The 12,874-nt window shown below is 35.5% G+C and overlaps 1 protein-coding gene across 1 annotated transcript in view; it reads right to left on the bottom strand.

Moving 5' to 3' along the window:
• LOC150090331 (chorion peroxidase-like) overlaps positions 1–12,555 on the bottom strand; it is a 68,733-nt gene extending 56,178 nt beyond the window's left edge. Inside the window, exons 1-3 of the mRNA XM_090390272.1 lie at positions 12,348–12,555; positions 12,024–12,159; positions 823–1,049 (exon numbers count right to left, since the gene is read on the bottom strand). Of these exons, the coding sequence (XP_090246398.1) occupies positions 823–1,049; positions 12,024–12,159; positions 12,348–12,555 (571 nt within the window). The remainder of the gene's footprint in view (positions 1–822; positions 1,050–12,023; positions 12,160–12,347) is intronic.
• Positions 12,556–12,874: the final 319 nt, after the last annotated feature.

Below are 12,874 nucleotides of genomic sequence, written 5' to 3'. Positions count from 1 at the left end.
TTTTTCATCAACATTTCGCTTTTACAAACTAAACCTACTGAAACTGTTTGCCAATGACAAACGGTGAAATTTAAGAGAATTGGTTATAATTAGGTCATCACACTTTCAGCTATTTGGTCTGACTACTTTGAAGGGTCAAAGCGGCTTGGCAACAGTAATTGGTCAATTCTGTCATTGCAAATGATTGTTTTATACACTATAAAGATCATCAATCATAGATCGTAATGATGTCGGCATTGAGCATCATCACACTGCACGGTAATGATATGTTTCTGGTCATAACTACTATAAATGTGTTTGCTATTACCAAGAAAATTACTTTGGAGATGCGTCTTCAACGTTAAGAAATGAATTCCGAGAAACGAAAGCTAGCCATTTGCCATGTATAAATAATACAGTTGCGTTAATACTTAAAATAAAGGTATTAAACGTGCATTTTTTGCGATTAATGTTAAGAATACAACGTTTTTATAAGAATCTTAAGTTAAGAAACATAACTGAAGTGGCAGTGATACCTCTTGAGAAAAATGGACTTACCTTAATAAAATGCGAGCCTCTTTGTAGTGTGTACCCAGGTGTAATACAATGAAAGTCGATGTTTCCCAGTAATCAAAAATAAATAGACAGAATTTTAAATATTTGCTTTGTTATCCACAACGAGCAGGATAATGATTTGTTTCCAAAATTCAAGAAAGAGACCATATATTCAGTAAGCACATATGAAATAAATTAGTATACTAATATTTAATCAATATTACCTTTTATTGAAACAATTCATTTGTATATCATAAAGTTAACAATTTTTGAAAGGAGATTGCTTACCGTCGGCGTAATCAGGCGCTAACAAACGCCTGAAACAAACAGCTGCTCGACCCCAATTAGGATTCAATAGATTGTTACAACTACCATCCTGAGATCGGTATTTGCTATCACGACACCACGTGACATCGAATTCCGAAGAACACTCCTGAATGGCTGCACTGGAAACTTTTCCCTCAAGTGGTATCATTGATAGACCAAATGCAACCTGCTCAGGGGAGAGGTCGTACCTGGAAAATATTAGGGAGTCTCAAATTTATTGAAATTATGTCTTGTTCACCAATCTCTCAAATTAATATATCATTTAAAACAATTTTAATGCGGTTAGTATCAGAACGTTAAAAAATGATATCCTGTAAAAGAACTTTGCTTTCAAATGATGATTTTTACGTTTGGCTACGCTTATCGTTATGATGATATCAAATTTGGAAAAAGATGGGAGAACAAGGGGTTCAAGAGCTCAGAAAACCTATAGAAAAGTTCAGATAGAGAGAATGAGTTCTGGTTTTCTCTGACAGATGACTAATATTGCACTTAGCATGTAGACACGTGTAGTATCTTATGGAGGGTAACATCCGAAGAGGTAGGAACTCTCACTTGCAGCACAGTGGCAACGATGTTGCCTCGAGACCCTGTGTAAAAAAGTCTGAGTCCCGAGTTAGAATTCTGAGCATAGCAAAAATTCATCCGTCAAGATGGGAGGAATTTTATTGTGCTATTTTTACTCATACGGTAGCGAAATTAAATTCTCTGGAGAAGGTTGCACGGCATCTCCCGGAAACTCGGGTTTTTCATCCAGTAAAACAGAAAACCGATCGCAGAATATAAGCGGTTTACAGACACAATACACTGTCGCTTCATAGCCTTATTTGCTTTGGCACAAAGGCAAAGAAGGCGAAGAACAAAAGACCGATAACACAGGAATGAAATCATGATTTAAAACTGATCACATAAAGTGTGATCAGTTTTAAATCATGTTGTCCCAGCGACTTTTTCCTTCTAGGTTGAAATCTTCAATGAAAATAATAATTTTTAAGCATTGATATTGCTTAAACGATTTGGTGGCTGTACCGAAAAATATTTTAAAGGAAAAACGGAACATTTTTAAAAGTGACAGCATCGTTGGTTAAAGTATATAGCCAACTAAGGAGTTAGCCACTTACCCTCGAGAAGGCAATGTTCACTGATGTAATCAATAAAAGTATATTTACGTACAATATTAGTCACATTACATTACGATGACTTACACCTGTCTTGCCATTTCTCCAACAGTTACACAACTGTTTATTCAAGCAGAACAGTGCTTTGCGGTACCACTAGAGGTAAGGAATCTAAAAAGATGTGTCGAATATTGTAATCTCTTCTCACACATCCCATATTTGCTATTCAAGAGATGCATTGCACGATTTCAGTCAAATATCTAGCATTATAAGGTCCGCCTGCGCAGTAATTTAATGAGTATGAATGAAACAGTCTGAAGACAATAAGTACTGTTTCACAACAGACATTGTCTTAGCCTGGTCACATGCGATCGATAAAGCGAGCTATCACGTGATATGTTTGTAGTAGCAATTGCTATTGTATGAATCATTTATCATCACCAGAAGGAGGAGGAGGAGGAGGAGGAGAAGGACACAACTGAATCAGAGAGTGATTTGATACTTCGTGAAAAATGTTGAAAGTGCTAAATATCCTGGTTACTGTAGTTATAAAACTTCATTACTCCTTCAGTTAATTTTGATCCATTTCTCTAGTATAGACTGGAAGCATATGAAAATAGACATCACAACGGATTGATTGCAGGAGAAGTTTTAGGCACTGAAATTTTTGTGCTTGGTATCGTAATGTTAGGAGCCAAATTTGTACATGACAATGTGTCAGATAAATGTAGGAGTCAAGAGTGCATTTGTTGATGGTCCCTTCGCTCGCGGATAGTAAAATCTATATGCCACCATCCTTCACAGACCGGGTGGAAATGGCCTAAGTTCAACTCCCATTAATGATGAGAGGAATTTTTATGAACTTTTTTCAAAATGTGGCGGAGTTTGTCGGTCTCAGGCGAGGGTTGGATGATTTTAGTCCTGGAAACTCGAGTTTTTCATCCAGCAAAACAGAAAAATCGATAGCAGAATACACGCAATACATCAATACAATATACTGACGTATGGCCATATACTGAACATCTATGTATTCGATGTAATATGTAATTCTCTGGAGAATTACATATTACATCCAATACATAGATGTTCAGGTGGCCAAACGCGCTGCCGAGATATCCGAGAAAAAAAGATATAAATTTTTTCTTTACTTTGAAACGTACGTTGGACTTGTATTAAGTAACAAGACGATTAGAAATTGATGGAGGTATAACAAATGTGTTAGCATAACAAATGTTTTGTTTATAAATTGTTGAGGGTACTAAAAATAATGAAGTGGCAGTATGTTGAACAGTACCCAAACAACGATTTTATTTAGGAGTATGCAACTGTTGACAATGGTCTTCACTCCTTTCGGTTACTAGGGCATCTTACTTCCGGTAAAGGTTTGACGAGCCATTGCTTCCAGAGTTAAGCTAAGTGTGGGGGCATTCGAAACGTTTTATCAAAAACTCTATCCAGATTTAGGTACAAAAGTACAAATAGGCAGTAATAGAAGATAGTCTTAGTAGTAGCTACACAAATTTTTCAGCCATATAACTTGTTTTGTTCCTTTTTTGTCAGGTGCGATTCTGCTCACAATCAAGGCAAAAAAGGAAAAAAATTGAGCAGCGAACGGATATGAAATTTCTAACAGAAGAGAAGTCCTCGTAGGTAGCACAGTTGGTAGAATCGCTGTCCTCCCAAAAACCAGGTTGAAAAGATCTGAGTTCGATTCCCGTCGATGACATCAGAAATTTTGGCAGGCCTTTTTTGATAAAGTGGCTGAGTTAGTCGGTCTCAGGTAAGGGAAGCATGGTTTTTTCGTCCTGTAAACAGAAAAAACCGACCACAGAAAACAAGCAGTTTACAGGCAGTATGCACGGAGTAATATAGGCTTAGTTATTGATGCTCCTAAAACCCCACAACAACAACAAAAGAGAATGATTAATTATATGAAATCGTTCAACCTTTGAACAATGTATTTAGTAAATCTACTCCATCAGAGAGCACAGTCCGGAGGCTTGCACTCTTGTATGGTTTATTGAATTTAAGCATGACCGACACAGAATAAATAACCCATGACTGGGTTGCCAGCAACAGCCCAAAATGAAGAAATGGTAAAAAAGTTGCACAAATTAGTTATCGATGAGCAAATGAATATTGAACAGATATTCAATAAAGTAAAGATTAGTCCAAGTCAGTACATGCCATCCTACATGAGCAGCTATTCATGAAAACGGTGTCTTGCTGGTGGGTTCCAAGAATGCTGAGTGACAGTTGTAAAGAGGTAAGAGTGAACATCGCCAGGTTTCTTTTGCAGCTGCTGATGAATTTTGGGTTCACTACTTTTATCCAGAATCTAAAGTTTCTACCATGCAATGGAAACACGCTGGGTCACCCACTACAAAAAAAAACTAATAATGCAAGATTCTGTTGATAGACATCTAGGATTGTTCGGGAGCACTGCTCATTAATTTCCTTGAAAAGGGTAAAATGCGACGGGGTGGTACTACGTGAATCCATTAACCAAATTACGTGAAAACATCAAGCAACAGCGACGAGGAATGCTCTCCCGAGGAGTGTTGTTCCTGGATGCCTTATCTCATATATGTGAACTGACAGAAATAACAGTGGGTTCGAATCTTTGCCTCATCCATCTTATTCATCTGATATGGCCCCATGTGACTTTTACTTGTTTGGAAAACTGAAACAGCATCTTCGTGGAACGTATTTTGTGGACGATGAACATTCGGGACAATCTGTGACTGAGTGGTTTGACAAGCAAAATACAGACGAGAAAAATACAAAAAAAAAAAAAAAAAAAAGTGTATGCGTGTTGAAGCATTGAATAATGTACAACTAAAGATCTCCAGAATGAAGACGAATGCACGATCCGCAACAGCAATAGCTTTGTTTAATAAATCAACAATAATTTCGGTAAAGTTTTTCTGTAGTGACTGATTGTTTCCAGTTGTTGATGAGTTGTGGGTGAGCAAACAGAAGTGTCCAGATATGTGTTTCTGGTGGCCATTGTACACTATTTGCTCTGTGGAACCCGGTTCGTTTCTAATGAAGATGTTTGGTGTTTTTTTTTTTTATGTTTCAGAAAGGATGTGCCTCTTGAAGGAAATAAAATGGACTTGTCAGCGAGATGTTTTCCACTGTATATAGGTGCGCTGTTTTGCAGTCACTATTTTGTCATGCCTTGTGCGACTACTTCCAGACGCACCCCCTAAGGCAGTAATTTCGACCAGTTTGAATGTGATTTTTTTTTTTTTTGAGCCGTTTGAAGATTCAGATAAGGACATTTTCAAAAACTTGATTTTTACTGAAAAAACTCCCAGAGACTGTGACAGTCTGTAACTGTGTTCGAAATATTATGTCCAAGCTCTCTTCCCTTCTTTGAGTTCAAGAGAGAAGAAAGATAAATGCGATCTTCATAATTGCAGACGACTTTCGTAGTTCATCGATCATCTTTTCTTGATTCCTGATATTTTCAACAGCTGTGTAACACATTAGCTCTTTGCATTCAATTGCTTCAGCACGGATGCAGTGATAGTTTGGGCAGGTGGAAAGTTGACTGCATTTTATCACATGCATCATCGATAATGATAGTTTTTAGGAAAAAGCGTGTAGCGGTTGACTACCCATGCAGTACATTGGTCATAAATTATAGACTGGTCTACCACTTCTGTCATTAGTTGATCTTATTAAGCTTTTGGTACTTTCATATATGAACAGTTTTCGGCTATGAGAGCTACCTACCAATATAAATAGTTGTTAATGCAGCGTAAAACATCTTAAAAGAATTGCTTAAAATAGTTTAGAATGAACTTGCTATCCCGAATATCCACTTTTGGGAAATTGACTACTTCTTCTGCTTGTAAATATTCCGGAGAACCTTTGTCTTTAAGATCTGATGGTCGAAAGGGTGCACCTTATTCGGTCCGGATGATTTCTAGTGGTCCAGTGGGAATTATGAGAAATCTATGGAATTTCTGACAATACTAAACAGGTTGTTTCCTTGGCTGAAAAATCTAACTCTGGAGATAAAACGTTATTTCCTAACTTTGATTAGTTAACGATAGTCTGACTGCAGATACCTTTAAGAATTCCTCCAATCTCGGATGGAATTAAACTTAAATCTCTCCAAATGAGTGACACGTGCCGAAAACTCTGTACTGTAGATATACAGAGAGCTGCTTTAGAGAATTTCAACTCAGAAGAACCATTATTTATAATAACAAATGATTAAGGTAACAGTTTTATGGACTATTCCCATTTAGGATAATAACCTAGTTAATGCATTGTTCATCCAATCTATCACGCAGACTTTTTTTTAATTTATAAATGCCTGATATGGATAATTTACATTTCATGGATTCTTTCACGGTAATTAGTTGATAGAAATGCTGACCATCTATATAGAAAGCTTCAGGAAAATAGTTTATGAAGATTTTGAGTCCGTTCCGACCTCCAGCCTCACTACCCGTCCGACTGAATGCAAACAATACTGTTTTTGCAACCGAGACCAATGGACCAATGTTCGTTTTGCAGATTAGTTGAATCCGTCTTGAAACTGATTCCCCCGATGTGGAGAGAAAGTGTAATTACACTAACATCCTTCCGATATGAGTGAAGGGTTCATTTTCTGTGGTTCTAGTAGTCCGATCTCCTACACCTTGGAGTGAGACGCTGTCTTCCACAGGTATAGGAACGAGGTCCGGATCTTTGATCACTATATGATGATCTTCGGCAGTGCCATACATCCTGAATTAATTTTCATGGTCGATAACGCTCTTCCACATAGTGGTCATTTGGTTAATGGGTTCCTCAAAGGTGAGGATGCTCTTTATAGAGTGGCCAACCAGATATCTGCACATGAATCCAACTGAGCATATCACGGATGATACAAGGATACCATCTGCAGCAGGTCAATTTTCTCTTAGAACTCACCATGCATTAAGATCTGCTTTTGTAGATTACTTCGATTTGTTATCACAAAGCTTTAATCAACTCTGTGAAAGCACACAGCCCTCTGGGTAGTACAGTGGTTTTAATAACTCTCCTCCTGCACCAGGTGGAAAAGGTCTGAGTCTGAATCCCGTTAATTTCGGGAGGAATTTTTATGGGCGTTTTCACAACCCTGCTAAGTTTGTCGGTTTTAGGCAAGAATTGCATGGTTTTGTCTCTCGAAACTCAGATTTTTTTGTGCCTCACTTATATGAACTTTTTTTGAGAAAAGTCATTCAAGGAAACCTCTGAAATCCGGCAGATTCATCCAGTATAAACCTATCGAGGCGTTCCTGCTCATTTTTGTAAAACATTTATAATGAGAAGCGTTTCAGACAAGACAATTACAACAGTTAAAAACAGATAGTCGATAGATGACTTTTATAGACTTCCATGGTAGAACAAAAAAAAAAATGTCAGGGCTTTCATAAGTATCGATTATAATCAAGCTACTCCAGTAGATCTGTACTAATTTGAATAATTTTAAGAAGGAATATGAGATTTATATCAAATATGTATCGTTCCCAAAATTGTTTTATAAAATATCCCATGCTAGTTTATTCAGGAAATAATTTCTTACCCATTTTTACATAAAGTCAAAGAACTGTAACAATGAAATTTAATTGAAATTTTAATATTAAATAACACAATTCAGAAAATAGCGTAATACAAATTTCTTTATAAATCTTTTTCAGAATTACAAGATATGTAACTCTTCAATTAACTTTTCACAAATAGGCAGGACTGAACAGATACACAATAGATTTTTAACACAGATACTTCACAACAGATACTTTAACAGATACACAACTAATCTTTAAATATTCAAAATTTGAACGATATATGTTTCTAGAATATGATATTTTTCTAGTCATTTGTTAATAAATTAGCCTTTCTCAGATTTGAAACTATAATATTACAGTAACATTGTAATACCCTCGATGTATGGTAATTGGACGATGTCTAGTGGTTAGGGCATCTGGCTTTAACCCGAAGAGCTAGTTCAATTCTCGCCTTCAGGATTTGTTTATAATTAAACGGACACAGGATTAATATCTGTGATTGAACTGTATTATGTCCATTTTAACCCCTGGTCTGTGGCCCTGACGGGTAGGTTGCAACATAAAACTGTATTTTGTGCATTTTATTATTATTATTGTTGTTGTTGTTGCAATAAAAAGATTCTCTTCTAATAGAATATTGAACCGTCTAACGGAAAGTCTGTTCGTGGTGGCATCCATCTTTGAATGAAACTCAAAAGAAATAAATATTTGTGGTTGTGGCGATGTTGGCGCTGAAAACGTTTCGTGGAAGTCAGCTGTCTGTACCTATCTATTTAATCTGTGGTAGTTACCAAGATTTTATTTTTATTTATTTTTAATGAGCCACAAGACAATAAAGACCATGATATTTCGGTATACAGTGTGTACTTTACTGCCGGTTTGCCTGTTTACTGGACAAAAGAAAAACAAACAAAAAAAAAACGGACACCTAGTAAAACAGGTTGTAACTTTCTTTTGATGAAAAGCCCGTGTTTATGCGAGTAAAAACTACGAAACCCTGGCCTGGATTGAATAATTCGGTCACAAACGAAAACACCAAAGGCGGAATTTTTTAAGTCAATTTTAATTATTTTTTCATGTAATATTTAAAAATAAATGTATATTATAAGATTTCCTGACATCATTATTATTACTAAACCAATCACGCGATGGAAGATGTGTCTACCAAAGACATATTCCATCGTGTCAGATTCCCAGCGGATAAGCTAGAAAATTCCAGTTTTAATATTTTAAAAAATAAAATGAATAGAAATGATCACTGGCCAAAGTAACTTCCTCAACGTCTGCGACTTTCTTCATTGGACTACTAGAGCCACTCCCCAAGACTATTAGAGCCGCTCTCTCTATTCAGTACAAACTCTCCGGAATAAACAGATTTCATTCTTCATCCATCAACAACTCCGTCAAGCTAGTTACCTCCTGAGATCTTGACCCTGATGTCTGGATTCAGGAAAAAGGTTTACAGGAACATTATTGTAAATTCACTCATATTAAACTTTTAATTTTGCAGACTTGTTATCTCCAGTTTTATTCAGCTTTTCACAATTTAATTTTGTTTTATCCCTTTGTTAAAGTCACATTTAACTATTCCATATTTTATTATTATCACCCGAATGATGTAAACCCCTCTAGCTTGACTGTACTAGGGTATTGCCCTGACGTTATTGGATGTCAATAAATAATTTTATATAAATTAATATTAATAAAATTAAAATTATGAACCGAAATTATAGAATTACAAAATTACAAATTATATTAATAACTTTAAACTTCAATTTAATTTAAATTTAAAAAATATTTTTAATTTTAAAAGTCAATTCATCATCATTCTAAGGGCCATACAAATCTTTTTTCTCCACTCAATCCGAATTTGAGCTTTTTGTTTTGCTTCACTGTAGTTCATTCTTAAGAGTCAGAGCATGTCATCAGTGGTGTAATTCTTGGTCATCCTCTCTTTCATTTTCCTTCAAGCTGTCCTTCTAATATGTTAACTATCCAATCATTGTGCCTCCAGAAATGTCCTAGGAACCGTATCTTCCTCTGTATTACGATTTTCTTGATTGTTCTTTGTTCATTTGTTTCTCTTAATTCGTCTTTTTGTCTCTCCAGTTGATTTTCATCAATGCTCTCCAGCAAAACATCTCAAATGCTTCAATTCTCCTCCAGTCTGTTGATGTATGGATGTTTCACATCCATACAGCAGTATACTCCATATAAAGGTTTTCACGAATCTCTTCCTCTTTTCTTTGTTTATCTTGCTTGCAATAAATGATTTCTTCTTCCTAAGTGCTTCTTTCGCTATTGCAATTCTTTTTATTTCTAAATGGCTTTTGCCATCCTCTAAAATTAAAAAAATAATTAAATTATTAGCCGCCTACCATATTAATACCAAATTATTTTCCCACATTTATTATATACACCAAACTGGTCTCAGATATTCACAGAATGTATTACTGCAAAGTTTGGATTACTTTTAGATTAATATAAACATTGTGTATCGTTACAACCAGGTTGTATTTCTCATTTATGATTTTATTGAAATCATAAAGCATAGATGGTGGCACCTTCTGCTGTCACGTTGCCGGTTTCAGTATTGTAAAAAGCAAGGAAGAACCTGCTTATTAAACTGTCTGGAATAGAGGCTGTCAGTTGATCAAGTAATGAATTGCCTGCATTACAGACTGTAAATCACAACAGACTGCTTTTCGCATCACAGTGCCAAATAATCATTTTTCTGTTCTCCTCATATAAAGCTAATGATGGCACGTACTTGCTGAAATAAAGACCAGCATGATTAACGTGCGTTTAAACAGATGGTACCCATGTTTCACGATAACCTCTTTATGTCCCAAAAATAGGCCAAGTAGAAACGTAGTTTTTCCTGGTTCTTTTTTTGCTTTATAAAATCAACAGAAGAAATCGTATTAAATTAGGTATATACAATATATCATTACGTTTCACTTTTTAATACCTAAAATACCTCGTATTATGCCTCAAACCAGCTCATGGAACCATAAAATGAATTTGATCGATCTGAGATGTCCCATATCATGTTTACATCTTTCATTATTAAGGGATGTCCAGTTATTTGTGGTGACTTATAAGGTTAGCCACATTTTCAACACATGATGTAGATATGTGGAAAGCCATCACCAGATAACAATGTGATAACAGCGAAGAATGGATAATCCTAAAATTGGACTTATTTACTTGTCACAGAAGAACAATAGATTTTTGAAACAACAACCAACCGGAAACTATTTTTTGTTTTGTAGGGTAATGTTTTTATTTTTATCTTTTATTGTGTTCTATTTTAAAATGTGATTATTTCTAAATCACACAGCCCATCAGAATATCGTAAAACAGATTTTAAATTATTCCTTATAGCTTTTATAATTTGATATAAATTATACAATATTTTTCAACTCTGAATATTAATATAAAATAATATTATCTTCTGGATTTATGACGTACTATATGTCTACAAATTACAATTTATCATATAAATCCATATTGATATTATGCTACAAATAACTTTGGAATCCTAACGGCTTCTTCTAATGGGCCAGACACAAAGTTTTCAAATTCAAATTGAAAGCCGAAAAATAAAAATAAACTATCTTAAACATTAATAACCATTAATGGTTATAATATTATACGTGTATTTGCACTAAAATAAATGGATTTATTTTGGCGTAATTTATTACTTAGTTAATGAAAAAATATATTTATGCGAAAATTGACTGATGGTGTTTCGCAGTTTTTATAGTCAGTTTGTACAATCGTCCTCTCCCCAACACCGGGTGGAAAAGACCTGAGTTCGAGTCCCGTCGATGACGTGAGGAATTTTATATGGACTTTTTCACAACGTGGCTGAGTTAGTTCATCTGAGGCGAGGTTAGCATGGTTTTCTCTCCCGGAAACTCGAGTTTTTCTTCCAGCAAATAGAAAATCGACCTCAGAACAATTTACAACAGTATATACGGAGCAATATGGCCTTAGTCGCCAATGCTCCTAAAGCCACGCTACAACAACAACACTCTCCATACACCCAACACACAATGGTACTTGAAAACGCAGTAGGGTTGCAGTTTCCGAGGTAGTCATACTGGAGCAGACTACCATGTCACATTCAAAGTCACTGAAATCTTTCGTCTTGCCTATTCGCCCTTAACTGTAAACTTGTAGTATCCCTAAGTATCTGTCCACCTACTTAGTATCCCTAAGTGTTTGCCCACCTGCTTAGTATCCCTAAGTATCTTTCCACCTGCTTTATATTTTAATGGTACGAACACATATACCGTTACCGAAGGAATGTCTGTTTTGTGAAAAGGGTAGGTGTAACTAAAAAAGTGGCCACTCAGTGTATATCCATTATAAGACTGAACGCAACCTTCCAGCGAGATGGCTTGACGTTTTAATGAAGACGTAAAGTGCATTGATCTATCTTGTATAAGATAAGCTTACCAAACATGAAATGTTGACTTACTCTTCCATAACAACTCTTGTGGCTTCTTCAAAGAAGCTCTGAGATCTTTCTATGTTACTGGTTCTTTGCATTGGCCTCTGAAATCCGCGGTGTCGTGCTTCCGCTGGATAATCTTCGAATGTTATTATTATTTGATCTGGAATTAAACAAAAACATACGAAGATAAAGAATTATATATGAGAAAATAAACAATAAACATTTAGACATATTTTAATGCATCGAATACAAAAGCATTGTACGATTATGGTCGAAAATATTAGGATTAAGAATTACACTTTGAAAATTTAAATCATGAATATTACAACCACGTGAATCATACTGAACCTTGACTAGAAATCTCAGCATTATGTGGCCGCTGTAGCCTTTCTTGTGCAGCTTGAAAAGCACCATCTAAAACGGGAGTAGAAATTCTTGGCAAAACTACTTTGGGAATGTCTTGTTTTAGAATTCCTGGAGCCTTAGGTTCCAGAAGATAATAGTTACCAACCGTCCATCCAACCAGAGATAATAACATACCAGTCACGGAAAACATGTTAGCTGAAAAATTAAAAAGGATTTGTTTAGTGCACAAGCGAAGAATAGTTAAGTACAACAAGAGCTTTGTCATTTGGGACAATTATTCAAGAACCATTACGAATGGTACAATTTCAAAATATACTGTATTATGGTTCTTGAAAAATCAACAATAAATGTTATTTATTATTAGCATACTATTAAGTTGCAGGTTGTTGTTATAAATATGAAAATTTATTGATTTTCCAAGGATGGTTGTAAATTGTGAAATTGTTCCTGCGTGTGTTTGCCTTCGTGGGTAGCACAATTGGTAAAATCGCCGTCCTTCCCACGCCAGG

The sequence above is a fragment of the Mastigoproctus giganteus genome, chromosome 2 (assembly GCF_048544385.1).
Source record: "Mastigoproctus giganteus isolate SK-2022 chromosome 2, ASM4854438v1, whole genome shotgun sequence".
Classification (NCBI taxonomy): domain Eukaryota; kingdom Metazoa; phylum Arthropoda; class Arachnida; order Uropygi; family Thelyphonidae; genus Mastigoproctus; species Mastigoproctus giganteus.
The sequence above is the reverse complement of the archived record's forward strand: the minus strand, read 5'-3'. Positions and strand labels throughout refer to the sequence as shown.